The 25,291-nt window shown below is 49.4% G+C and overlaps 3 protein-coding genes and 1 long non-coding RNA gene across 4 annotated transcripts in view; 3 read left to right on the plus strand and 1 right to left on the minus strand.

Moving 5' to 3' along the window:
* On the plus strand, positions 1 to 2,512 carry LOC307083138. The gene is made up of 4 exons (XR_013812271.1): positions 1 to 85; positions 1,221 to 1,253; positions 1,423 to 1,461; positions 2,470 to 2,512. It is a non-coding gene; the product is annotated as an uncharacterized lncRNA (long non-coding RNA).
* Positions 2,513 to 3,354: 842 nt separating this feature from the next.
* Positions 3,355 to 14,088, minus strand: LOC307082575 (uncharacterized protein). Its single transcript, XM_079746195.1, has 11 exons — positions 13,883 to 14,088; positions 13,234 to 13,613; positions 11,224 to 11,351; positions 10,416 to 10,986; positions 9,811 to 9,949; positions 9,428 to 9,642; positions 8,204 to 9,083; positions 5,977 to 6,539; positions 5,372 to 5,510; positions 4,989 to 5,203; positions 3,355 to 4,644 (listed from the first exon to the last, which is right to left on the minus strand). The coding sequence occupies exons 4-11, from the start codon at positions 10,940 to 10,942 to the stop codon at positions 3,756 to 3,758; spliced, it is 3,567 nt and encodes a 1,188-aa protein (XP_079602321.1). The 5' UTR covers positions 10,943 to 10,986; positions 11,224 to 11,351; positions 13,234 to 13,613; positions 13,883 to 14,088; the 3' UTR covers positions 3,355 to 3,755.
* Positions 14,089 to 14,672: 584 nt separating this feature from the next.
* Positions 14,673 to 18,806, plus strand: paqr4a (progestin and adipoQ receptor family member IVa; the record flags this gene model as incomplete). Its single annotated transcript, XM_079746439.1, has 3 exons — positions 14,673 to 14,853; positions 16,481 to 16,699; positions 18,376 to 18,806. The coding sequence occupies exons 1-3, from the start codon at positions 14,679 to 14,681 to the stop codon at positions 18,804 to 18,806; spliced, it is 825 nt and encodes a 274-aa protein (XP_079602565.1). The 5' UTR covers positions 14,673 to 14,678.
* A 5,341-nt stretch (positions 18,807 to 24,147) lies between these two features.
* Positions 24,148 to 25,291, plus strand: part of coro1a (coronin, actin binding protein, 1A) — an 8,728-nt gene continuing 7,584 nt past the window's right edge. Inside the window, exon 1 of the mRNA XM_079746993.1 lies at positions 24,148 to 24,303. The gene's annotated coding sequence lies outside the window, so the exon portion shown is untranslated. The remainder of the gene's footprint in view (positions 24,304 to 25,291) is intronic.

Consider the following 25,291-nt stretch of genomic DNA (forward strand, 5'->3'; position numbering starts at 1 on the left):
GGTGATGGAGGCTACCCCCACGGGGTTCAACTCGCCCTTGGGGCAGAAGCTGCTGCTGCTGCTGCCAAATCTGCCAGCAAGTTTGGTAAGAAGACACTCATACCTGAAGGAACGTATGACTGATGTCTCCATGACTCACTATTGAGGTGGAAGCCATTGTGTGTCATGTCCTTTTCCGTACAATACCTTTTTATGACTCATCGTGACTATCAGTGGAGTGTATTATGGTCTGTTTATAAGGCTGTTTACCATCCCTTCCATCATTAAAGGCTATAGTCTTATTTTAACCTCCTATTTTACCCGCTACCTATAATAACCCTTTTACAACCTTAGCAAAAATGTGTGTGGGAAAATGTTTAGATGTAATTTGCATATGGGATGGCAAATCAGTCACTCTCACTGCATTGGGTCAGAAAGTTGACCTTCTAACTTGTATGGACTGGATCCTAGTCGTTATAGTGTCCATACCATCAAGACACTAGTGTCTGAACTGTCTGTACTGGTGCAGAACCATCAGGATTCTCTCTGTCTGTAGTGGCGCAGTACCATCAGACACTAGTGTCTGAACTGTCTGTACTGGTGCAGAACCATCAGGATACTCTCTGTCTGTAGTGGCGCAGTACCATCAGACACTAGTGTCTGAACTGTCTGTACTGGTGCAGAACCATCAGGATACTCTCTGTCTGTAGTGGCGCAGTACCATCAGACACTAGTGTCTGAACTGTCTGTACTGGTGCAGAACCATCAGGATACTCTCTGTCTGTAGTGGCGCAGTACCATCAGACACTAGTGTCTGAACTGTCTGTACTGGTGCAGAACCATCAGGATACTCTCTGTCTGTAGTGGCGCAGTACCATCAGACACTAGTGTCTGAACTGTCTGTACTGGTGCAGAACCATCAGGATACTCTCTGTCTGTAGTGGCGCAGTACCATCAGACACTAGTGTCTGAACTGTCTGTACTGGTGCAGAACCATCAGGATACTCTCTGTCTGTAGTGGCGCAGTACCATCAGACACTGTGCTGTCTGTGCTGGTGGTGCCTGTGTTGATGACTCTACTCTCTCGAGCTGGAGGTGTTTGTGGTTGGCTTGTGGCTCAGACTTCCCGGCAGGGTCCACCATGACAAGCCCCACCTCCAGGTGACAGTTGGTGCACTCTGTGACGCTTCCACTCGATTGAATCTTTAACGATGTCTCATAATGTTTTTATGTCGCCTCAGGCGTGGGGGCCGGGTACGGTGCTCAGCAAGCAGGTGAACAATCCTAATCTTCCTCCAATCAATGATAAGCCATAACACGCATGCACATGAACACACCACTAGAGTCTGAACCCAAGGTAAAGTGACGCGTGGCTTTGGGGGCGTTCCGACCTGTGAGACTGGTGGCCTTCACACTGACTGTCTTTACTGTCCCCACTCCAAGGTTTCGCTGCCCAGGCTGGTGCTGGCCAGGACTCCTATGGTAAGACAGTCTCCCCCCCACCCCCACACACACAATATGTCTACAAGTTCCTCAACCAAATAAGAAGAAGAATAAAGTACCACTTTGTTTATGGATCATCAACGTATCAATTTCATTCGTAGCAAATGAGATAGATGTTTCTTTGGCGATTGAACGAATATTTTACGGTTACTTACAATCAAGTCTACTAATAAGAAACTACCGCAAACAAACTACCGTATTTCCCGCACTATAACGCGCACCGGATTATAAGGCGCACCTTCAATGAATGACCTATTTTAGAACTATTTTCATAAATAGGGCGCACCGGATTATAAGGCGCATAGCATAGAAGATACTGCAGTCAAACGTTTGACTGGGGATGCGTTATGCATCCACTAGATAGAGCTGTGCAAATTGTATAGCTCGTCACGCGCAACGCAACTGTTAGGACGAGTTGCTGCATTTAGCAGATATAAAACTGGAACCTTTATGACAAAAAAGTAAAACACAATTACGCAGTTCCAAACCTTAGATTTTTTAAATATCTTGCAAGCGTGAATGATACAAAGTAGAGCATCGCACCCTCGAATCTTGTAGTGTGGCCAGTCTTCCGCCCGATTTCCTGGCTCTGTGATCGTATAGTGTGACCTTCCTAATAGTGGAGGAATATCTGTCGTGTGGTCTGAACCAGCCATAAAGGGAATGTCAACAAAACAGTCAGACAAAGTCAAACTTTATTAAGCGTTCTAACAACTTTGTTCATTTGTAAACACGAATTGATCCATATATAAGGCGCTCCGGATTATAAGGCGCACTGTCGTTTTTTGAGAAAATTACCGGCTTTTAAGTGCGCCTTATAGTGCGGAAAATACGGTAGTTGTGGGTTACAATCCCATTCATACACACACTGGCAATTGGGATTCAACCCAGCAGTGTGTTCCCTTTAGTATTTTATTGAAATGAAGAAGCTGTCCCAGTATGTTAATATGAATATGAAATAATTAAAAACTGTTTGTCCTTTCACAGGAGTGCCACATGGCAAATATGGCGGAGTAAATGGTTTCCTGGGAAATGGATACAAAGGTGAGAGGAATTCGGTTTTATGACAGGTGTGGAAGTAGAAGTGTGTGTGTGTGTGTGTGTGTGTGTGTGTGTGTGTGTGTGTGTTTGTGTGGATGTGTAAATTAGTATGTGTGTGTGTGCGTCTATGTGGAAATGTATGGTTTGTGTGGGGGTGTATGTGTGGACATGGAAGTGTGTGTGTGTGTGTGAGTGTGTGTGTGTGTGTGTGACAACATTGTCTTACATCAAGCACTAGTCATTTACCCCTGGTCATTGTTGTCATCTTGTTTCCCTCCCCCCCTCCCCCTTCTCTCCTTTTGTAAAACAGGCTAATTCAAATGACGCGGACAACTCCTTCATTGAAATGTGTGTTGTTATTGTTGTTGTTTTTTTACGGTTTGTCAATTCATGTTACGTGTGGTTCTTGTGTGTTCTTGTCTTGTCTGGTTTTGTTCAAGGTCCTCGACTTTGATTGTCTTGTGTGTCTCTGTTCCCTCATGTCGCCCCGGCTGTGTCTCCCATATGCGTCTGTCGCCTTCCCCTAAGTGTCCACACATGGCATGATATTCAAGTGTATGCTTGCATACGTCATGTTGACTATAGAACGTCAACAAAGATGGAAATCAAGGGTCCGAGGCACGTCGAACGAAATCACTTGTTTGACCCGATCGACTATCGACTATCTGTCAGCGATGAATAAAGCACATACCAAGTCAACGTGCGTCCTTCTTTCTACTCGAGGGTTTTAAAAGTATCTAGCGCTGACAGGAAGTCCCAACCATTTCCTTCGGTCATCAAGACCGCCACAGTTTCCACCAGCTCAATACAAAATAAAAACCAAAACAAGGCTGCTAAGCCACATGCTTTATTCACTCAGAATATTACACTCTGAATTGGTGGTACAAGCTCAAAGACATGCAGGTTTGAGATGCAGTAGCCGACGAGTAAACCATGCTATTATAAACAAAAGTGTAATATTGTTGACGCTGTGGTTTAAGCAGGTGCTGCAGTTAATATAGTAGGAAGTAATGGAATAGATATATACATATACAAGTAATGTGAGTCATATTAAATAATTGTTTATATCACCAAAAATAAATATGGATAAAGAATAAAATGCATTTGAAAATGTGTGTTTGCAAACATTTCCGTTCGTTATCTTGTTTACGCTTTGCCTTTGCAACCCCATCAGCCTACCATAACTATTGGCTGGAGGTGAAATCACCCACAATACTTCAGCGTGTCACACCTCACGGTACCGGGAAAAACGGCAAAGCAGTGGAGGCGGCGCTCTGGTTCCCGTGGCGGCCTGGCACCGCGAAAAACACCCCGTTCTCCTTCAACAAGGCCTGGGGCACGCGCTGGCTGTGGCGCGATACAAACGCCTTCTGCAGCTGCTGGCTCATCGGGGAGGCTTTGTACTCCATGCAGTCGGCTCCTCCCAGACTGGGCGCGCATCTCACCTCCCACTTGAAGTACAGCCGGCCGTGCTGCAGGGCACACACCTCCTCCGTCACGCCCTGGCCCACCAGCTTCTCACAGTTCCCCAGAAGGTCGTCGTCCCAGCCGCTGTCCTGATCCCACACCTCCAAGCGCAGGGTCCGGCCGGCGGACAGGTCCTGGTCGCCCAGGTCGAAGACGCTGCCCCACCTCGGGTCGTTGTTGTTGAGCGACACGGGGGTTTGTCTCTTGACCGTCGCGGCGAAGGTGATCTTCACGAAGCCGTCGGTGGCGGTTGTGCTGTCCCCCCACAGCCCGGTGGCCTTCTGGACAGTGATCAGCACGCGGGCCATGCCCCGGCGCGAGGGGCAGCATTCGGGGGTCACGGCCGGGTCCCCCTGGCAGCTGCAGGTGCAGGGCTCGCTCTGGGAGCGCCTGGCACCGGCCTTGCAGCGCTCGGAGCAGTTCCTCATCAGGGCTCTCTCCAGGATGTAGTGCGAGATGGCCGTGCGCAGGTGCTTGCGCTTCCCATCCTTGTTCTTGGCGGGCAGCAGCTCGTGCAGCGCGTTCAGGGAGTAGGACACAAGGTTGGGGAGCCGGGGAACCGAGTCCAGCCAGGCTTTGTAGGCGGAGGGGTCCTTGTCCGCGGAGAAGAGCAGCTCCGGTTCCGTGGTCTCTCCTCCTTCTACCTCAGTGTACCTTTAGGGGAGAAAGGTACGTTTAAAAATGTAGATGTTAAATAGACGGCATTTTTACAGCGCTTTTCTAAACAGTGGGCACTCAAAGCGCTTTACAACATTGCCAAACATTCACCCATTCATACACACATTCACACACCGCAGACGGTATCAACCATGCAAGGCGACAACCAGCCTGTTAGGGGAAGTTAGGGTTAGGTGTCTTGCTTAGAGACACCTCGACACTCCGGGAGCCGGGGGTCGAACTACCAACCTTCCGGTTACCAGCCAAACCGCTCTACCTCAAATGGTCATATTAGGAGTCGGACTCCAAAAGAATCCCGACGTGTAGCACAGAGGCCTCACCTGTCGTTGAACAGGCTGGAGAAACTGGACTTGCTGTCAGATTTCTGGATGTCCTTCTTGCAGTGCTTCCCTTCGGCTTTCAAACTCTGGCCGCCAATGCTTAGAGCGGCCTCAGCCTCCAGGCACATCTCCACCTCCTCCATACTGAGGCCCTGCAGGCTGGCCAGGCACTGCCTGATGCTGGTCACTGACTTCACACTCCCGCCCAGTTTCACCTGTCAACAGGTCGGGAATATTGGCCCAATCAGAACGCATGGTAGCATCATCGGATAGCATGAAAGAATAATATGGTAATCCATTTTAGGGAGTTTATGATGAATACATATTTGAAAGAGAATTAATTCATAGCCTCCTAATTCAAAAGGCGGTAGTCCTATCTTTACCTGAGTGATGTAATGGGTGCCGTAGGTGTCGATCAGTTTGTAGAAACGCTGCTTGTTTTCAGGGGAGAAGGTCTTGGGAAGGTCTTTCAGCGCTGCGTAGAACTCCTTGTGTAACCTCGGCTTGTGTACGATCCGAAAGCTATCCCCCGTCGGAAACAAAAACATCAACGTCATCAGTAGTGAATCAATATTGAATCCACAACGTAGGTGGTCTTTAATGACCTGTAAGGAACCACTGGCCTTCATTCAAACGTTTACCTACATCATGTCCATTACATAGTAAATGGACTGCATTTATGCAGTGCTTTTCTAACCAGTGGCCACTCAATGCGCTTTACAACATTGCCTAACATTCAACCATTCATACACGCATTCACACACTGACGGCCACGCAAGGAGGCAGCCAGCTCGTCGGGAGCAGTCAGGGTGAGGTGTCTCACTCAGGGACCCCTACACACTCACGCTAGGAGGAGCCGGGGATCGAAGTAGCAACCTTCCAGTAACCAGCCAACCTGCTCAACCTCCTGAGCCACATGCCCCCCCAAATACCATGGGAGAAAGGAGTGCAGAGAAAGATGTCTTCACGTGTGTTCTTTTGACCATACCTGTAGTACTCGCAGGAGATGCTTTGACTGGTGAAGCTGAACCTGTCGCTCTTAGTCTTCTCCATGGAGTATTCGGCCAGTTTGGAATCGGTCCCGGCCAGAATCAAGGAGGCTGTTTTTCCCGCCTTGGCCAAATCCAGATTAACCTTCCAGTCATTTGTCATTGAGGAAGAGCTGGAGGTGACCAGGGCCTCGCTGGACCGGTACGTGCTGCTGGACAGCTTCATCTTGCATGCATGGTTGGGCCTCCAGTCCGTCACCGAAAGGGGCAGCTTCTGCTTCTTGCCCTCCAGGAAGGGGTTGGTGCACAGGGTGCACGTTTTGTCCTTGTGCTCCCAGAGTTTCAGGTCAATGACGAAGGCCCCTTTGCGGGCCATCTTGGTGATGTCAAAGCCTTCCCCTGCCAGGTTGATTCCCGGGGGGAAGTCTGCGTTCTTGCACTGGCTGGCTGTCCCTGCCAGGCATGACTGATGGCTGCACTGGAACAGAGACAGCAGGAGACCGATGCGGAGGCAGTTGTTGGACATACTGCGCATCCCACTGTTTGCAGATTCGACCGCTTTGGTTTATCCTGAAAGACGAGAGTAATTCTTATATGAATACAAATATTAATTCATCAAGATGATGGCTTTATAACGTACATTACTGTCCGAAAAAGGTTCCCCTGATTAATTTCATAAAGCAAATAGTTATACACCACCAGGTACATAGTTATTCACCATCGGTGAGAGGTAAAGACAAAATCACACATAATCGTAATAAAATCCTTACAAAATGCAAGAACAGACAGAATACTTGACTCACTGGTTTCCAACCTGTTGTTCCCCCCGCCTTCGACGTGAAATGAAGTGCAGAAGCATGGTTGGCTCCCTCGTTTAATGCTTCACGAGAAACACGCTGGTGACGAGTGTGTGGGTATGAGGTGTCTGTGGCCTGGGGTGGAACAGAGGAAAGCTGATTTCAAACTCTGTTGAGAACAAGAGGTGGGGCTAGAGGTTCCTTTGACGGGGCTGCGACAAAACGATGCAGACCAAACGGCAGAAGTTTACTGGCCTTCCAGTTCAACTGTCGAGTCAGCTCTCGTTTCTGTGAAGTGGTGGCTTGTGGTCAGATTGTGTAGGCCCTGATGATGACACTATACATATAATTAATTTAGATTGTATGACTTTAGTGGAGGCCTGTTGCAGATGCATATTGAGTATATAGGACTACTAATGGTATATGTGTCTGTGAAACAGTAGTATTGCTTTATTGTTGTTACATGATTTACTTTACACTATTTATTGTTTATAACAATGCTAGGAGGATCTGAAAGTATAGCACTTCTAATGGTTGTCAAAAACAGATATTTATAGATAGAGCTTCATACATGCCAGTGATAGTCTTATAGCCTAGTTACAATTGTAACAGCCTGACATAATAATAATAATAATAATAATAATAATAATAATAATAATAATAATATAATTAAATAATTATGTTATAGTGTAACTGAAGCATTTGTTTCGGTCGCTGTGCAGTGTTCCAAGAATAGTATATATATATTGCTGCAAACATACGTCATGTTAACTATAGACTGTCAACAAAGATGGAAATCAAGTGTCCGACGCATGTTGAACGAAGTCACTTGTTTGACCCGATGATCGACTATCTGTACGCGATGAATAAAGCACATACCAAGTCAACGTGCGTCCTTCTTTCTACTCGAGGGTTTTAAAAGTATCTAGCGCTGACAGGAAGTCCCAACCATTTCCTTCGTTCATCAAGACCGCCACAGTTTCCACCAGCTCAATACAAAATAAAAACCAAAACAAGGCTGCTAAGCCACATGCTTTATTCACTCAGAATATTACACTCTGAATTGGTGGTACAAGCTCAAAGACATGCAGGTTTGAGATGCAGTAGCCGACGAGTAAACCATGCTATTATAAACAAAAGTGTAATATTGTTGACGCTGTGGTTTAAGCAGGTGCTGCAGTTAATATAGTAGGAAGTAATGGAATAGATATATACATATACAAGTAATGTGAGTCATATTAAATAATTGTTTATATCACCAAAAATAAATATGGATAAAGAATAAAATGCATTTGAAAATGTGTGTTTGCAAACATTTCCGTTCGTTATCTTGTTTACGCTTTGCCTTTGCAACCCCATCAGCCTACCATAACTATTGGCTGGAGGTGAAATCACCCACAATACTTCAGCGTGTCACACCTCACGGTACCGGGAAAAACGACAAAGCAGTGGAGGCGGCGCTCTGGTTCCCGTGGCGGCCTGGCACCGCGAAAAACACCCCGTTCTCCTTCAACAAGGCGTGGGGCACGCGCTGGCTGTGGCGCGATACAAACGCCTTCTGCAGCTGCTGGCTCATCGGGGAGGCTTTGTACTCCATGCAGTCGGCTCCTCCCAGACTGGGCGCGCATCTCACCTCCCACTTGAAGTACAGCCGGCCGTGCTGCAGGGCACACACCTCCTCCGTCACGCCCTGGCCCACCAGCTTCTCACAGTTCCCCAGAAGGTCGTCGTCCCAGCCGCTGTCCTGATCCCACACCTCCAAGCGCAGGGTCCGGCCGGCGGACAGGTCCTGGTCGCCCAGGTCGAAGACGCTGCCCCACCTCGGGTCGTTGTTGTTGAGCCACACGGGGGTTTGTCTCTTGACCGTCGCGGCGAAGGTGATCTTCACGAAGCCGTCGGTGGCGGTTATGCTGTCCCCCCACAGCCCGGTGGCCTTCTGGACAGTGATCAGCACGCGGGCCATGCCCCGGCGTGAGGGGCAGCAGTCGGGGGTCACGGCCGGGTCCCCCTGGCAGCTGCAGGTGCAGGGCTCGCTCTGGGAGCGCCTGACACCGGCCTTGCAGCGCTCGGAGCAGTTCCTCATCAGGGCTCTCTCCAGGATGTAGTGCGAGATGGCCGTGCGCAGGTGCTTGCGCTTCCCATCCTTGTTCTTGGCGGGCAGCAGCTCGTGCAGCGCGTTCAGGGAGTAGGACACAAGGTTGGGGAGCCGGGGAACCGAGTCCAGCCAGGCTTTGTAGGCGGAGGGGTCCTTGTCCGCGGAGAAGAGCAGCTCCGGTTCCGTGGTCTCTCCTCCTTCTACCTCAGTGTACCTTTAGGGGAGAAAGGTACGTTTAAAAATGTAGATGTTAAATAGACGGCATTTTTACAGCGCTTTTCTAACCAGTGGGCACTCAAAGCGCTTTACAACATTGCCCAACATTCACACATTCATACACACAATCACACACCGACGGCGGGGTCAACCATGCAAGGCGACAACCAGCCTGTTAGGGGCAGTTAGGGTGAGGTGTCTTGCTTAGAGACACCTCGACACTCCGGGAGCCGGGGATCGAACTAGCAACCTTCCGGTTACCAGCCAAACCGCTCTACCTCAAATGGTCATATTAGGAGTCGGACTCCAAAAGAATCCCAACGTGTAGCACAGAGGCCTCACCTGTCGTTGAACATGCTGGAGAAACTGGACTTGCTGTCAGATTTCTGGATGTCCTTCTTGCAGTGCTTCCCTTCGGCTTTCAAACTCTGGCCGCCAATGCTTAGAGCGGCCTCAGCCTCCAGGCACATCTTCACCTCCTCCATACTGAGGCCCTGCAGGCTGGCCAGGCACTGCCTGATGCTGGTCACTGACTTCACACTCCCGCCCAGTTTCACCTGTCAACAGGTCGGGAATATTGGCCCAATCAGAACGCATGGTAGCATCATCGGATAGCATGAAAGAATAATATGGTAATCCATTTTAGGGAGTTTATGACGAATACATATTTGAAAGTGGATTAATTCATGGCCTCCTAATTCAAAAGGCGGTAGTCCTATCTTTACCTGAGTGATGTAATGGGTGCCGTAGGTGTCGATCAGTTTGTAGAAGCGCTGCTTGTTTTCAGGGGAGAAGGTCTCGGGAAGGTCTTTCAGCGCTGCGTAGAACTCCTTGTGTAACCTCGGCTTGTGTACGATCCGAAAGCTGTCCCCCGTCGGAAACAAAAACATCAACGCCATCAGCAGTGAATCAATATTGAATCCACAACGTAGGTGGTCTTTAATGACCTGTAAGGAACCACTGGCCTTCATTCAAACGTTTACCTACATCATGTCCATTACATAGTAAATGGACTGCATTTAAGAAGTGCTTTTCTAACCAGTGGCCACTCAATGCGCTTTACAACATTGCCTAGCATTCAACCATTCATACACACATTCACAAACCGACGGCCAAGCAAGGAGGCAGCCAGCTCGTCGGGAGCAGTCAGGGTGAGGTGTCTCGCTCAGGGACCCCTACACACTCACGCTAGGAGGAGCCGGGGATCGAAGTAGCAACCTTCCAGTAACCAGCCAACCTGCTCAACCTCCTGAGCCACATGCCCCCCCAAATACCATGGGAGAAAGGAGTGCAGAGAAAGATGTCTTCACGTGTGTTCTTTTGACCATACCTGTAGTACTCGCAGGAGATGCTTTGACTGGTGAAGATGAACCTGTCACTCTTAGTCTTCTCCATGGAGTATTTGGCCAGTTTGGAATCGGTCCCGGCCAGAATCAAGGAGGCTGTGTTGCCCTCCTCGGCCAAATCCAGATTAATCTTCCAGTCATTTGTCACTGAGGAAGAGCTGGAGGTGACCAGGGCCTCGCTGGACCGGTACGTGCTGCTGGACAGCTTCATCTTGCATGCATGGTTGGGCCTCCAGTCCGTCACCGAAAGGGGCAGCTTCTGCTTCTTGCCCTCCAGGAAGGGGTTGGTGCACAGGGTGCACGTTTTGTCCTTGTGCTTCCAGAGTTTCAGGTCAATGACGAAGGCCCCTTTGCGGGCCATCTTAGTGATGTCGAAGCCTTCCCCTGCCAGGTTAATTCCCGGGGGGAAGTCTGCGTTCTTGCACTGGCTGGCTGTCCCTGCCAGGCATGACTGATGGCTGCACTGGAGCAGAGACAGCAGGAGACCGATGCGGAGGCAGTTGTTGGACATACTGCGCCTCCGTATGCTCGCAGATTTGACCGCTTTGGTTTATTCTGAAAGACGATGAGAGTAATTATTATATGAATACAAATATCAATTCATCTAGAGGATGACATTAGAACATACATTTCTGCCCTAAAAAGGTTCCCCTGATTAATTTCTAAAAAGCAAATAGTTATACACCACCAGGTACATAGTTATTCACCATCAGTGAAAGGTAAAAACAAAATCAAACATAATCGTAGTAAAATCTTAACAAAATGCAAGAACAGACAGAATACTTGACTCACTGGTTTCCAACCTGTTGTTCCCCCCTCCTTCGACTTAAAATGAAGTGCAGAAGCATGGTTCGCACCCTTGTTTAATACTGCACACGCAAACCACTGATGACGAGTGTGTGGTTATGAGGTGTTTGGGTCTGGGGAGACAGAGGAAAACGAATTTCACAGTCTGTCGATACTCGATAACAAGTGGAAGGGCTAGTGGTTCCTTTGACAGGGCTGCGACAAAACAATGTAACACAAAAGGCAGATGTTTGTTGGCCTCCCAGTTCAACTGTCGAGTCAGCTCTCGTTTCTGGCGGTACGTTTGCATGCACAGCTTAATCCGATTAAAGCCATAGTTCGACTATGCTTCTCAATTGGACAACTGCAATTGTCCGAGTATACATGGTGGTGAGAAAATTGATTCATTGGCGGAAGCGTGTCATGCGCCGGTACGATAGGAGGCGCTCTACCCATTTCAACTAGTGGTAATAGAACCTCTTTACGTCACCAGCAACAACAAACTCAGGTGGCATTCGAGAAAGATGTTTCCAGTAGACAGCCGTCAGGTCACTTCGGGTCCATGTCATTTCTCTGACGCTACATTGTTCCGACCTCTCGGTCGTATGCGGACTCCTCCGGTGGCGGAGAAGCGGGAGGAGTCCAGCCGGAGGAGTCCAGCCGGAGGAGTCCGCAAACGACCGAGAGGTCGGAACAATGTGGCGGTTCTACATCCAGTTATTCCTGGGCAAGGGGGGGGGGGGGGGGGTGGGGTTCAGTGGGGGTTCCAGTCCATCTGTGCACGGCACCTTCTCAACAAGCAAGTGTGGCTGCAGCCAGAGGTGGCGCCAATATGACAATTCCCCACACAATGATATGATAGATCATAGAAAACCACTTTGCGGTGCAGATGATTTATAAGTGCTTGTGGCGCTCCCCACGTGTCATGGAAAAATGGCGCCCTGAAGGCTGACCGGTTCGCCCGTGCCCGTAACTGCCCCTGCTGACAGCTGTCCCGCAAACGGCAACAATCCCTTTCTCCTCCATGTCGTGTTTCAATCTGGACTTCAGAGAGTTAAAGCTATAGTTCCTTTCCCCCAATTTCTTCTCCACCATGGCCGAGATAACCCCCGCTATGAGTCTTTACTTGTTGTGGAAGTACCAGAGAGTTGGAGAACCCGACGCAGTCTTTAAGATTCATAATATCAGAGAATATCCCCGTCAGTTCAGCCGCGGCGCAATGAATGATTAAAGATCACATCAGAAGAAAAAAACATTTAGTCTGACAGATGTGCCCGACGTTACTTTACAACCTCGTTGATGGCCAACGTTTAGCAAAACATGTACTTTCAATTTAGCCTTGGGTGAAAATCTGCCGTTCCGAAAATCTGCCCCATATGACATCACTAGTGGGCGTGTCCACCTAGATATGTGCTGGATAGATCTGTCTACCAGCCTACCCAGTGGACTGAAGTAAACGTTGCTCATCTATCCAGCACAGATCTAGGTGGACACGCCCACTAGTGATGTCGTATGGGGCAGATTTTTGAAACGGCTTGTAAGGCTAATCACACTCACACCTGGTGGTATAATATGTCCCCTTTAAATAAATCGCCATTTCTCCTTTTCCGAAGGCGACAACCATAAACATATCAAGAAATAATGAAATATTTATACTTTATGTTATATGCTTTATACTTTATGAATTATCTTTTTGTCTATGGCGACAGCAACAAGACTACCGTCTCCTTCTACTTTCGGCTCACGGCCCCCGGCCGCAAGATCTCGAGCATGTGCAGAACGCGAATGCTATACGATGCTGGTATACATGCAGGCAGAAAGCCGACAATGAACGAGTTATAGGTGTTCTTATCCGACTTCGCTTGTCCGTTCATGTACTGATTTCTGTGCGAAGTAGATCGGTTAAAGGTGTTTTATGCATTTTAAAAGTCCTGTTGAAGTCTTAATAGTTTATTTACCCAATCATGACTCCGCATGAAAATAACATAATAATGAATAATTATGTTTTAGTCTTACTGAAGCATTTGTTTCGTTCGCTGTGCAGTGGTCCAAGAAAAGCATAGTATATATATTGCTCCAAACTAAACATAGCCCTAATTCAGGCGCTCAGTGGACGTATGGGAGAGAGCGCGTCGCCAGAGGCTGCGTGAAGTGTGCAAGCAGGCGGGCAGCGGGGGCCATCACAACACGAGTGGCGTGATCCGGGGCGAGTCCATCCCCGTGGCGGTCTCCTAATTGAACCTCTTCCATTCGCCAGCCCGCTCCCTCCGCAGCCTCTCCCGTCAGGAGAGCCACACCACGTCACAGCCTCCGGTGGTGTCGCTCCCACACCGCGCCGTCTCCACAGCGCTGCGGGGTCCTGGTACCGAAAGGCCGGGTCCGAGACGGGATGTGTTCTGGAAATAAATACACAATGGTAACAGTGGTGGGAGGCAGTCCATCGTTTTATTTTTTTATCGAATAGCACCCTTGACTTTGAGGATATTACATAGACCGATCCATCGGGCATTGTCTGGAATCTGCCGGCTCAAATCTCAGCCTCGGCGCTCAGCGAGGGCATGCCCAGGACGGCTGCTGCTAGCCGGCTGCTACCGCTAGCACCGACCGGTCACCCCGACCGCCGCCGCCCGGTCGTCCGTCCCAGCATCAAAGCAACTGGTCTTACCCGCGTTGGTTAACCCGCAGACACAATCCGGATCTGGATATGAACACACGACCGCGGATCGTTCTCCAGGCAGAGCGGTCTTCTTGACCTCCACTCGCAGACCAACGAGCAAGACCGACACTGCTGGCATCCAGAGAGAAGGGTTATTCAACACTTGTATGCAGCATCAGCGTGAGGGGTGGGTGATCGGAGGCAGGTAGCACGCTGTTAACCCCGGAACCCCCCCCCCACCCCTCTCCCCTCTCCCTCCCCGGCTGGGCACTTGCATGGATCCGCGGGATGATCCTGCAGCCATCGATGGACGTGTCCGGGTCTCCGCCCGCTCTCGGGGTCGCTGAGGAGGCACTCCTCCGCCACCATGAGGCTCATTTGGTTTGCTAAACACCCCTCGGCTTCTCCTCCTTCTTCTCCTGCCTGCCGCAGCTTATAAAGACCACTGATGCTCGATGCCAAATGTGATGACCCTCACGGACCCGCACCATGCAGGGGGTTGGCCGTGTTTTCGTCGACCCCCGCGGATGACACGCGTGCGGATCTCCGACTCGACCAGCGGCCAGCGAGCGACGCCGTCGCCGGGCAGCGGTGACCACGCAGCGGCGTCGGAGGGCTCCCCCGACCGCTAGCCCCGCACCGTAGCCCCGCAGCGGGCAATGTGGCTAACTGCACAATACAAACACATCGGTCACCGGCAGCACCAATGGTGCCCAGTACGTTTTTAATCGCAATATTCCTCCTGAATTTGTATATAGGTGTACAGTCTTTTTTCTACGTGTTTTGGGGCATCGTTTTGATCGTGATGGTCGCCATGGCGTTCCTGAGCGCACCCAGGCTGCTGGACTGGGCCAGCTCTCCTCCCCACCTGCAGTTCAACAGATACGTCCTCACCGGATACCGGCCGGTCTCCTCACTGCCCGAGTGTGTGAGGAGTCTGTTTTACCTCCACAACGAGTTGGGGAACATCTACACACACGGTGAGTGCCCGGCCTGCTGATGGGAGTTCATGATGTTAGAGGAGAAAGGCTTCTTATGTGGTTAATTACACCTCTAATAACACATATCCAAGATAACACTGATATAATTGTAATAGTTATATTTAATAAGAGCTGAGTAAAGGTCACGATCGTGTGTTAGTGTGTTTATTGTGCTTGTTTGTGTTTGATTTTGCTTTGTTGACTTTTGAAAAGATGGCTTAGATAAACAGTGGTCGAGATTTCACATGTTGACCTGCCACAGCCCGAGCAATCATTGTTACACTAAGACTGTATGCAAATACACTCACTGAGGAGAATGGCAAAAGGGGAAAGAAAGTCTGCATGGGGACTGTGCTCGTACGTGTAACCCAGGCTGCCCCACTCCCAAAATGAGTCCCAAAATACCCTTCCAGCCCCCCTAGACCCCCCCGCCCAACACAAGCCCATGGCAGCATGCGAGGAGCTTGTGAATGACTTGGCATAGACCCCTGTGGAGAAGCTCTGTCCGGGACAACAGCTGTGTGTGTGTGGGGGGCTTGATGGGGGGAGGGGGGGGTCGTCGAGACAATACTTAAAATAGATGTGTTGGATGGCATGAACAGTTTCACCTGGCTGGCGGAAAAAAAAAGAACAATGACATTGGGTTGACGGGGCGCTGCAGGAGAACCAGCTGGGGGTGCGATGGTGTCTATGGACACATGGTCGTGTGCGTGTGTGCGCGCGCGTGTTTTGTTTTTTCGCCTTGTCGTGTCGTATTTCAAGGACCCTATTTTGCACGCCAAGCACTAAGTCCATGCCCGCACACACGACTCCCAGGAGCTCGGCTGCTTTATGTTTTGTGTGCATCCGCGGTTCCACCGAAAGCTGTGTCTCCTTATCAGAGACAAGCCCAGACACACACACCCACACCCACTGAGCAGTGTGTTGGGATGTTCTTATCATTTATTAATTCTGCCGTTTATTATGCATACATACAGGTGAACCGGGGAAGTGTGCAACGGACAAAACAAGTTCCATTAAAGCCTCTGTAAAGAAATCCACAACATATCTGTGACCAGAGCGAATGGATTTGAAAGGAGCCGCACCTCAGCGCATTAGGTGCTCGGTGAAAGACTTGCCAAGTTGCAATCGAAACCGGCAGCGAACAGGACACACAGGTCATCATCTATCCATTCAGACCTGTGTGTGAGTTTCTGGTACTTAAGGATAACATTAGCCGGACTTGGACGTCAGCCGCTCGTTTCTAAGCCTCCTTTCTAAGAGACATTGCGCAAGCAGGGCCTGTTAGGGGACTGTGTCATTCAAAACTCAGTACCACTGATTTAACTGTGCGTTCATCACTTAACTATGCTTCTTTCATATGGCATAATGATCAATAATAACGTTTTAGTGAAACTAAAAGTGTAACTTTACACCTCAAATTCTCCAGGACCTATACCCTACCCCTGTCTTGATCCCTCCTTCAATCAGTCACACGCAAACTCCCTATTTCCCTTGGAAATGCGTACAAAAATCGCACAGGCTAGACAGCCCTGAATAGGAAAATTGCAAACAGTAAAAGCAGACGTCTCTCTGCCCCTCTCTCTCTCTCTCTCTCTCTCTCTCTCTCTCTCCCTCCTCTCCGCAGGCATCCCACTGATCTGCTTCCTGGTGCTCATGCCTCTAAACATCCCCTGGTCCCAGATCAGTGTCACCTGGCTGGGCGTGGTCCACTTCCTGGCCTGCCTGTCCCCCCAGCTGGGCTCGGTAGTCTACCACCTCTTCATGAACCACGAGGGCGGCGAGCCCGTCTACCACACCCTGCTGAAGCTGGACATGTGTGGGATATGTATGATCAACACACTGGGTACGCTGCCTGGCTCTCCGTCTACGCGGACATTCAGGGCCTTAAACGGACGCTCTTGCCTTAAGCGGCGTACGATGAGTACATTTGTCAGAAGAAGTAGAAACGACGATATATCGCCGTGGGTACAGTGAGGGTGTTCATAGAACCAAGTGCCAAGCACTTTCAATCGCTAGGTTAACCCATTCCCTGTACACAACAAAGACAGCTAGGATAAGAGGCTACACGATACTCGGTACTATTTTAAAGTGCCAAGATGTACAACATACAATAAGTGATTAAGAGGGGGTTGGGGAGGCTATGCAGAGTCTAGGTGAACTCTGAAGTGAGTCTTGAGTCTTTAGCGGCAGCTGTGATGGACTCTACAGTCCGGAGGCCCTGCACGCTTTAGACTTTTAGTAGTTGAACTTAGACATGAGAGATGTGGCTTGTGTTATTTCCCTAACCCTGATGAGGTCAGGGATATAATATACAAAAAAGCACACTCACCGCATCCTACAACATATGTAAATGAACCGGGCCCATTCGCAAAATGCAAATCATAAAGATCTAGGAATTTGTGAGGAAATACTTTGCTGGTTCGAGCATAGGTTTACCGGGCTGCTGTTCCCTCTGCGGTCCCCGTTCCGACCTGTCAGAGAGCTGAACAACTGCTTCATGGTTAAATGGTCTCACTGGCCCTGGGTGGAGGTGAAATGTGACAGGACTTTGTCTGTCTCTGTGTAACATTTTCAGACTCGTTTGGGTTCCTCAGTACAGTCCAATCGAAAAGAGGTTGGGCCGGATTAAAGAAAATATCCGTGCTACCAGTTCATTAGAAAACGCTTTTTCGAAATGACATGAATTCCTTAGCATGGAAGGGTTAGCAAGTAAGGGTGAGGCATCTTGCTCAAGGACTGCTGTTCGGGTTTGAACCCAGAACCTTTCAACAGAGAGCCAAATACCCTTATCACCAACCAGCTAATCCTGCTATCTTGCCAGTCTCAGGAAAGGGGAGCTATAGGGCAAAAGCTTGCACGAAAAGCCTTTCGGATGAAAAACCCAAATCCTTCAAACCATGGAGCTAGCATTATTTTGAGGTATTTCTTTATCTTACTGTGAGTTGACTTTTGATTCTCTCTCGCTCTCTCTCTTTCTGTCTCTGTCTGTCTCTCGCTCTCTGGTCTCTCTCTGGTCGCTCTCTCTCTCTGGTCTCTTGCTGGTCTTTCTGGTCTCTCTCTCTGGTCTCTTTCTCTCTGGTCTCTTTCTCTCTGGTCTCTCTTTCTCTGGTCTCTCTCTCGCTGGTCTCACGCTGGTCTCTCTCTGGTCTCTCTCTCTGGTCTCTCTCTGGTCTCTCTCTCTGGTCTCTCTCTCTCTGGTGTCTCTCTGGTCTCTCTCTGGTCTCTCTGGTCTCTCTCTGGTCTCTCTCTCTGGTCTCTCTCTCTCTGGTCTCTCTCTGGTCTCTCTCTGGTCTCTCTCTCTCTCTGGTCTCTCTCTGGTCTCTCTTTCTCTGGTCTCTCTCTCGCTGGTCTCTCGCTGGTCTCTCACTGGTCTCTCTCTGGTCTCTCTGGTCTCTCTCTCTCTGGTCTCTCTCTGATCTCTCTCTGGTCTCTCTCTCTGGTCTCTCTCTGGTGTCTCTCTCTCTCTCCTCCTCTCTCCCTCTCTCTCCTCCTCTCTCCCTCCCCCCCCCCCTCCCCCAGGTGCCCTCCCCATCGTGTACAGCACCCTGCTGTGTTACCCCTTCACGCGCACCCTGGCGCTGATCACCTACATCGTGCTCTCCAGCTACGCCATCTACTGCGCCGTCACGGCCAGCAGCAGCGTGCGGCGCCTGCGCTCCTTCGCCTGGCAGCTGCTCTTTCGCTTCACCTTCTTCCTGCTGCGCTGGGCGGGCGTGGGCGGCGGCAGCCCCACCTCGCTGCGCCACTTCCTCACCATGGACGCGCTGGCCGTGCTGGGCGGGATCATCAACATCACGCGCATCCCCGAGCGCTTCAGCCCGGGCCTCTTCGACTACTGGTGCAACAGCCACCAGATCATGCACGTGCTCGTGGTGGGCTCCATCCTTTACCTGCACTGGGGCGTGCTGGACGACCTGCTGTGGATCAACAGCTACCACTGTCCGGACTGACTGGGGCCGAGCCCCGCCCCCTTCTGGATCCCCTCTGGTGGAGGCGTGGGGGCAGGGATTTAAACAGACCTCTGGGAAGGGAGGGAGGGGGGAAGGGGGAGTTGCATTGGGGGACTGATACTGACTGTGGCTGCTGTCTGGACCAGAGAACGTGGGATTGGTGGGGGCCACACCTGGTGGGAGGGGCCACACCTGGAGGGAGGGGCCACACCTGGAGGGAGGGGCCACACCGCCGAGCGACGGAGGATGTGTTCCCCACCGGAGGCGCGCAGGCGTTGAATGTTCATATCTCGTTCCCCGTCTGTGTGTGTGTGTTGGCGTGCGTGTGCGCCCTTGTGTGTGTGTGCGTGCGTGCGTGCGTGTGTGTGTTCCATGTACGTCCGTTCAGTAACCCCCTTGCCTTGCCACGGAGGTGAGCAGCCTCCGGGCTCACACACAGGAACACCCCTCCCTGTATGCTGTATATAAAAGTATACAACCACAAGCACACATACTACCCTGTCGTATATAAGAATTACGAAGATTAACCACAGCAGCAGCTTGAGTGTCAGGTTCTCTCAAGCCATTACACAGGCTTACTATACAGCGGTGTTTAGCGTAGAGGAGGAACTACGAGAGACAAAGAGCATTCACCTTAGTTTTGCGTTGATAAGTAGATGGCATGGATGACTTAGAGGAAGCATGACCAAATAATATCACGTTTTTTTTTACAAAGGGGCTCTGCTAACGCTCTCAGAAGTCTCTTGTGCTACTGCTACCTATGCATCATATCTAGAAACACACACACGTAGACGCGCGCACACAGCCCCACACACACACACACACACACACACACACACACACACACGCGCGCCCAACACCGTCCTAAGGTCCATGCTCCATGCCGCCAGTGGGTTTTGCACAAAGCACCCTTAGACTCGACGTCGTGAGGTCACTCGGAACTACTTGAGTTTTTCTTTATCTGTTTGAATAAGTGCTGCCCGCACGAGCCGTCCTTCCGTGGTCTCAGTCCATTCCTGCCAAGACCACTCCCGCCTCTGCAATCCACTGTGGAAAAGCCCTTCCCCTCGGTTCGATGACGTAAGCCGAACCGGGGGTGTGGCGGGTCATTTCCTGGCCTGCGAGGGAGGTTTTCTTTTGTTTGTTTGTTTCCCTCCTATGCGAGGTGTATCCTGCTAATCGAGAAGGGAGTATCGCCTCCGTGGTGTTTGCACACCTGAACACGTGCCAGTACAAACAAAGGCAGTTTGATGAGGAAATGGATTCCCCTCCCCCCCCCCCCAAGTGAGGGAAGTTTCTTTGAAACCCACGGGACATAATGAGCGCGCTAACCTGTCCTACCGCGTACCGCCGTGGATCAAACCAGACCAACCTTGGTACCGGTGCCCCTGATGTCATCACAGACGCAGCAGGGAAACTAGACACCATTCTTCCTTTTAATGTTTTCTTTTGACAACACAATACTATATCTGGTGTGGCCAGTTTGGCCAGCAAACACAAATACTCAATCCATCATTCTTTGGCAGTGGATTAAGAAAAGGAAACATATGAATCATCCCAGAACAACCAGAACATGAATTAGGCATTGGCATTCAGCTATAGAGCTCATTAATGGCGACAGTCTCACAGGGTTGTGAGTGCCCAGCGCCGGCCTAAAACATTCACACATTTTATCGAAAAGATTAAAAAGAGGTAACTCATTTCTTTAATTTTTAATCGATACAATTTCTTCTTCGTTTTATCAATGGTTGGTGGGTTACACAGTTCTACTAGACTTTCAACGGCCAATAGGAACAATGGTGTGTGGTCTTTGGAGGGCTGGGTTTGCCTGGGATGGAAACACAGGTTCTGTAGGATGTAGATGTTGAGCGAGTCAAACTTAGAACTCAGGTCAGGCCGGGGCACAATTACAATTCCAGCAGCGCTGCTAAAACTGGCTCCGTCTACCATCTGATGTAGACCACACTACTACATTCATTGTAAAGATGTATTTAATAATTGTTATTTAATAACTGATGAAAGTGGTTATAATGGTTCAGAGTTGCTTTTTAACTATGTGTGTTGTTGCTTTATTTCAAATTAGAAGACACTTTTTTTTTAAAGGGGATGATTTGCCATACACATTGGATGAAGCTATATCATGTTTTATTTGTAAATGATGACACCTGGCCTAGTTTATTTAGCCCCTTGAGGCCCTATCCTCAAGATGCCATTTTTCGCACCGTCCTCCGTTGCTGGAGATTAGTTTCTCCACGTTTTGCCCCGGGGGGATGGAGGGGAGGTCAGCCGACCTGTCTATGACTGGAGGCTAGCGTCAGTTTGAACAGTCCAGAATGAGCTGGACTGCTTTTTAACAAGGAACCGAACACGTTTGGCTGAGGCTGCCCTTAAACACATTTAGTGTTTTGTTTCACCCCTTTTTAACCAGACATGAATGAACCCCTGCACTCTCCCCACCATCCCCCACCCCTGATTTGCGGATTGATTCTGTGTTTTGAGTCGGGACGGCTCACAAATGAAATGGTTTGCTCTGTCCTGTCCTGCTATACCGAGGCACTGCTATGAGTGCGTGCACTGTTGACTTTTTTTTATTTCTTTGTTGTTTACTGTCATATGTGTTTGTGGTCACCGTTTATTTTTTGTTGTTGAGCGTTTCTGAGAATCGTTTGCACCAAGGTGTGATACCTCAAACACCCAGACACTGGGTGATGTGTCATGGCCTCTCCCAGACCCACTCTACGTGAGAAAGGGCCTGAGAATGGTCTCTCATAAGCACACACTCACCCACAGAAACTTACGCACACACGCACACACATTAATTATTTGTCGGTTTCGCTTTGCAAGCGAAGATCAGTGAGCATGGGAAGGGTCCCACTGGCCCAGCGATCACCGTTTATTGATAATCGATCACCATTAGTCATAGATTAGTTACACATTCACGGTATTCCAAAGGGCTTTAGGTCAAAAAGTGAACGTAACATACTAAACCGCATTTAAAGTCTGTATATTTAATTGTAACCCGATGTATGTAGAGGAAACACATCCAGTGTAAACTATAATCCAAGACAATACGTCCTATTTTCTTTGACGCAGTACGGCGAGGGGAACAATACGCCTAAGAACGCACACCTGCTCTCATGTGTGTCTGAGGATTCTGGGACCCCTGTCTGACTAACTAATCTATCCATATGTGTCTGTCACTACCAGGCAGGGTAACCATGAGAACTGTTACCCCTTTTTTAACGGCCATGTTAGGGGATCCCTCCGCGGGCACTTGTGCGTACCCTTCGGCTGCAAAGGGATATCTATGCATTTTCAGATGTAAATAAAGTAGACCTGTATGTTTGTACGATGGGTGTTGCCGGTTTATGGGGGGGGGGGGGGGGGGGGGGGGGGGGGGCCTTGATGGTGATGTGTGTGTGTAAATGGAGCGGGGGGGGGGGCGGGTGTACAGCTTCACCTCTACTTCTTGGGTCTCCCATTCTCAGGGTGCCATAACAGTAGCTGTACCAGAGTTGAACCCTTTCGGTTCTTTACCTTCTGGAAAAACGAGTCTAGTCCGCTACCGGGACGAAAGGGTTCACATGTAGTGGTCTGCTTCAAACTGCTCTGTTGTTTTTATTGTTTTTATCATTTATTTTTGTTTGACGCAGAGTTTGGGCCGTGTGAACGAGGGGGATTATTTGTGTTGTAGTTGTGCCGAAGGCCTGTTTTTCCAGAAGAGAAGCTAATGGCCAGTAAAATGGTCTCTGTCCGTATATGTATGTTCAATGATATATATCTATATCTATATCTATATAGATATAGAAATGACATGATGTTTGACTACATTGCTAACAAAATAGATTTTTTAATTGAACAGCTGCCGGATAGTCTGTTAATCAATATTTATAACGTGATTAACATATTGTATATCAACGATTATGATTACTGTAACTGTGGGGGATTGTGGCACTGATGTTGTTCCTGGTCCGACCTGTACAGACAACAAGCCTAGTCCCATTCCTGTAGGGTGAAGGGAGCTTTCTGGGGGATATCTGTCTCACCTCGCATCGACCCTTGCTTTGCTTTATGAACGTGTACTTTAATTTGGGACTTTGGCGACATCTAATGGCCGCGTCGTGTATTGCCAGAGACCTGTCGTCTCTTTATCGAGGGGCATACGGGAATGAGTTGTATTGGCCGAGTGATGACAACGACATGTAGTAAAGGGGTTGGAGGCGCAGAAGTGACTCATTTGCCATTCGTCATGTTTGTAAAGTGTGTGTGTGTGAGGAGGAGGAGGGGGAGGTAACATTTCTCTGTGAGAAAAGTCATGAAGCTATGTATACAGATGATATGACATAAATGATTCGATTTTTTTCCTTCTATGCTGATGGGATAGAGATTGCATCTCCAGTATGCCTCATTTCCCACTGTGTTTGTGTGTTTGTGTGTGTGTGTGTGTGTGTGTGTGTGTGTGTGTGTGTGTGCGCATGGTCACACACAAACACACTCACACACACACACCCACAAAGACATACTTTTCCCGGGTCCACTCCTTCATGTTGGCGCGTTGTGTAACAGACAGCCCCTAATTCTCCTAAAAGTGTCCAGCAGCGATTGTGCAATAAACGGAAGTCTATATTTTTAAAACCTGACTAAAGATCTCCTTTATTTGTCCATGTTTGTTAAATCGCAGTGGTTTAAGTGTGTGTGTGTGTGTGTGTGTGTGTGTGTGTGTGGTTGAGAGGCAGCAGATTCCTGTGTTATTTGCACTGTGATAGTGATGACAATAAACATTGCATTGCTGCCTTACAGTCGCGCTCCAATCTTTGTTAAGATTTGCTGAATTCCTGCTCATAGCCGTAGTACTGATAATAAACCTGGGCCGAGATCGCTTTAAATGTGCAGTGTGTAGGATTAGTCTCATCTAGTGGTGAGGCTGCAGATTGCAACCCACTGAACGACTGATCTAGGGCCAGATCGCTTGTGATCCAGGCTGCGCATATTGATGGCACATGCTCTTATCTGCTGGTATTTGTGTGACGTTACCCTTAAATGAACTTCCTCAAATGTTGGACTCTGGCGTCCTAATGTTGCAATAAAAAATGTGGGTGGATGGTCCAAGAGCTCAGGTATTGATATCTCAATATCATAAACGCTCGATACAGCAGGGTAACTCAAAGCCACTTTGGGGAAGTGGATGTTAACCCAGGGGCCGGCTGTGACTTCAGGGGGCCCGCTTCATCTCTGCCGGTTCTTCTCGTATTAGGGCTCTTATCTCAGGAAGTATTTCACATCTTCCTGTGGGTTTCACTTCAGCGTTTCTGTCAACCCGCAGCGCGTTTTGCGTTTAAAATCGGTCCCCTCCCCTTTCACCTCGCTCCCTTCAACTCCACTTCCTCCATCTGCCAGCGAGATGTGCTGAACTCCGACGCCCTCCACTTCTCATTCTGTTAGCCGGGTGCTGCGCTTCTACACCTCTCAACGCCGACCGACTCACACCGACTCTCAGGTAGGCCCGCTCGCTCGCCCTCTCACACCGACCTCACCCTCACCCTCGCCCTGATGCATGGATGCGACACCATGACCCTTGACCCTGCCCCTCACCCTCGCTCACCTGCTCCTCAAACCACACCTGTAATCGGTTTGGTGCGTACAGGCCTTCCGCATACTCTTTGTTCTAGGACTGTGGTGTAAATAGTAGGCTGGGTGATATAAAATGATGAGTCGTAAAACTTGATGCATTAGTGTTGTTGGACCTTTAAGTCTTTCGCGTCTGTTTAAATACAATTTCCATTCCTGTGCTGCAGGTAAGTCCTTCATGGTCAGCTGAAAAAACCCTTACAAAGAATTGTGTGTGAGAGGTGGGGACTGATTGATCGGTGGCAGAGGCATAACGGTCCCTGATACAATCATGTCTCACTCTATAAAGGATTATTACATAGGTAGCAGGCCAGCTGAAGGGGTCTTGTGATTCAGGCAGACCGTTGCTCTGTCTGTCTGGGCTGGGTGAGGCGGTGTCTATGAGGAAGTGAGATACACACATGGCAAAGCAAAAACCTCTACAGTCGATTTTGTATGTATTCCTCCACAGTGACTTAATGCAGGGACAGTTTAATAAGGTGGGTTTGCAAAAACCTGTTGAAACCGGGTCTGTGGGTAAACTGGGTCTGTAAACTGGATATTTTCTGTGTTGCTAGTCGCATTAATACTGATTAGGCTGCAAGGCTGCAGAGGATGTGATATTACAACAGAGGTATTTCCTCTGTGCGCTCTGTGCATGCGTGTGCCGTTTGCGATTGCCTTCACGAGGACAACAAGGGGCCAAGGGATGAGTCAAGTCGGATGTGAGCGAAGGGTTTCAGGGTGCTCTTTCTCACGCTGTGGTTCAACGGCTCCAGGGCGACACAGCTGTGTCCTAGCTCCCTCCCGAGCGTGCTCAAGACCTGAGCGCTGCAGTGATACAGTGTTTGGGATGCAAGGGACAGAGGCCTTTGTGA

The sequence above is a fragment of the Pollachius pollachius genome, assembly GCF_949987615.1.
Source record: "Pollachius pollachius genome assembly, chromosome: 11".
Taxonomy (NCBI): domain Eukaryota; kingdom Metazoa; phylum Chordata; class Actinopteri; order Gadiformes; family Gadidae; genus Pollachius; species Pollachius pollachius.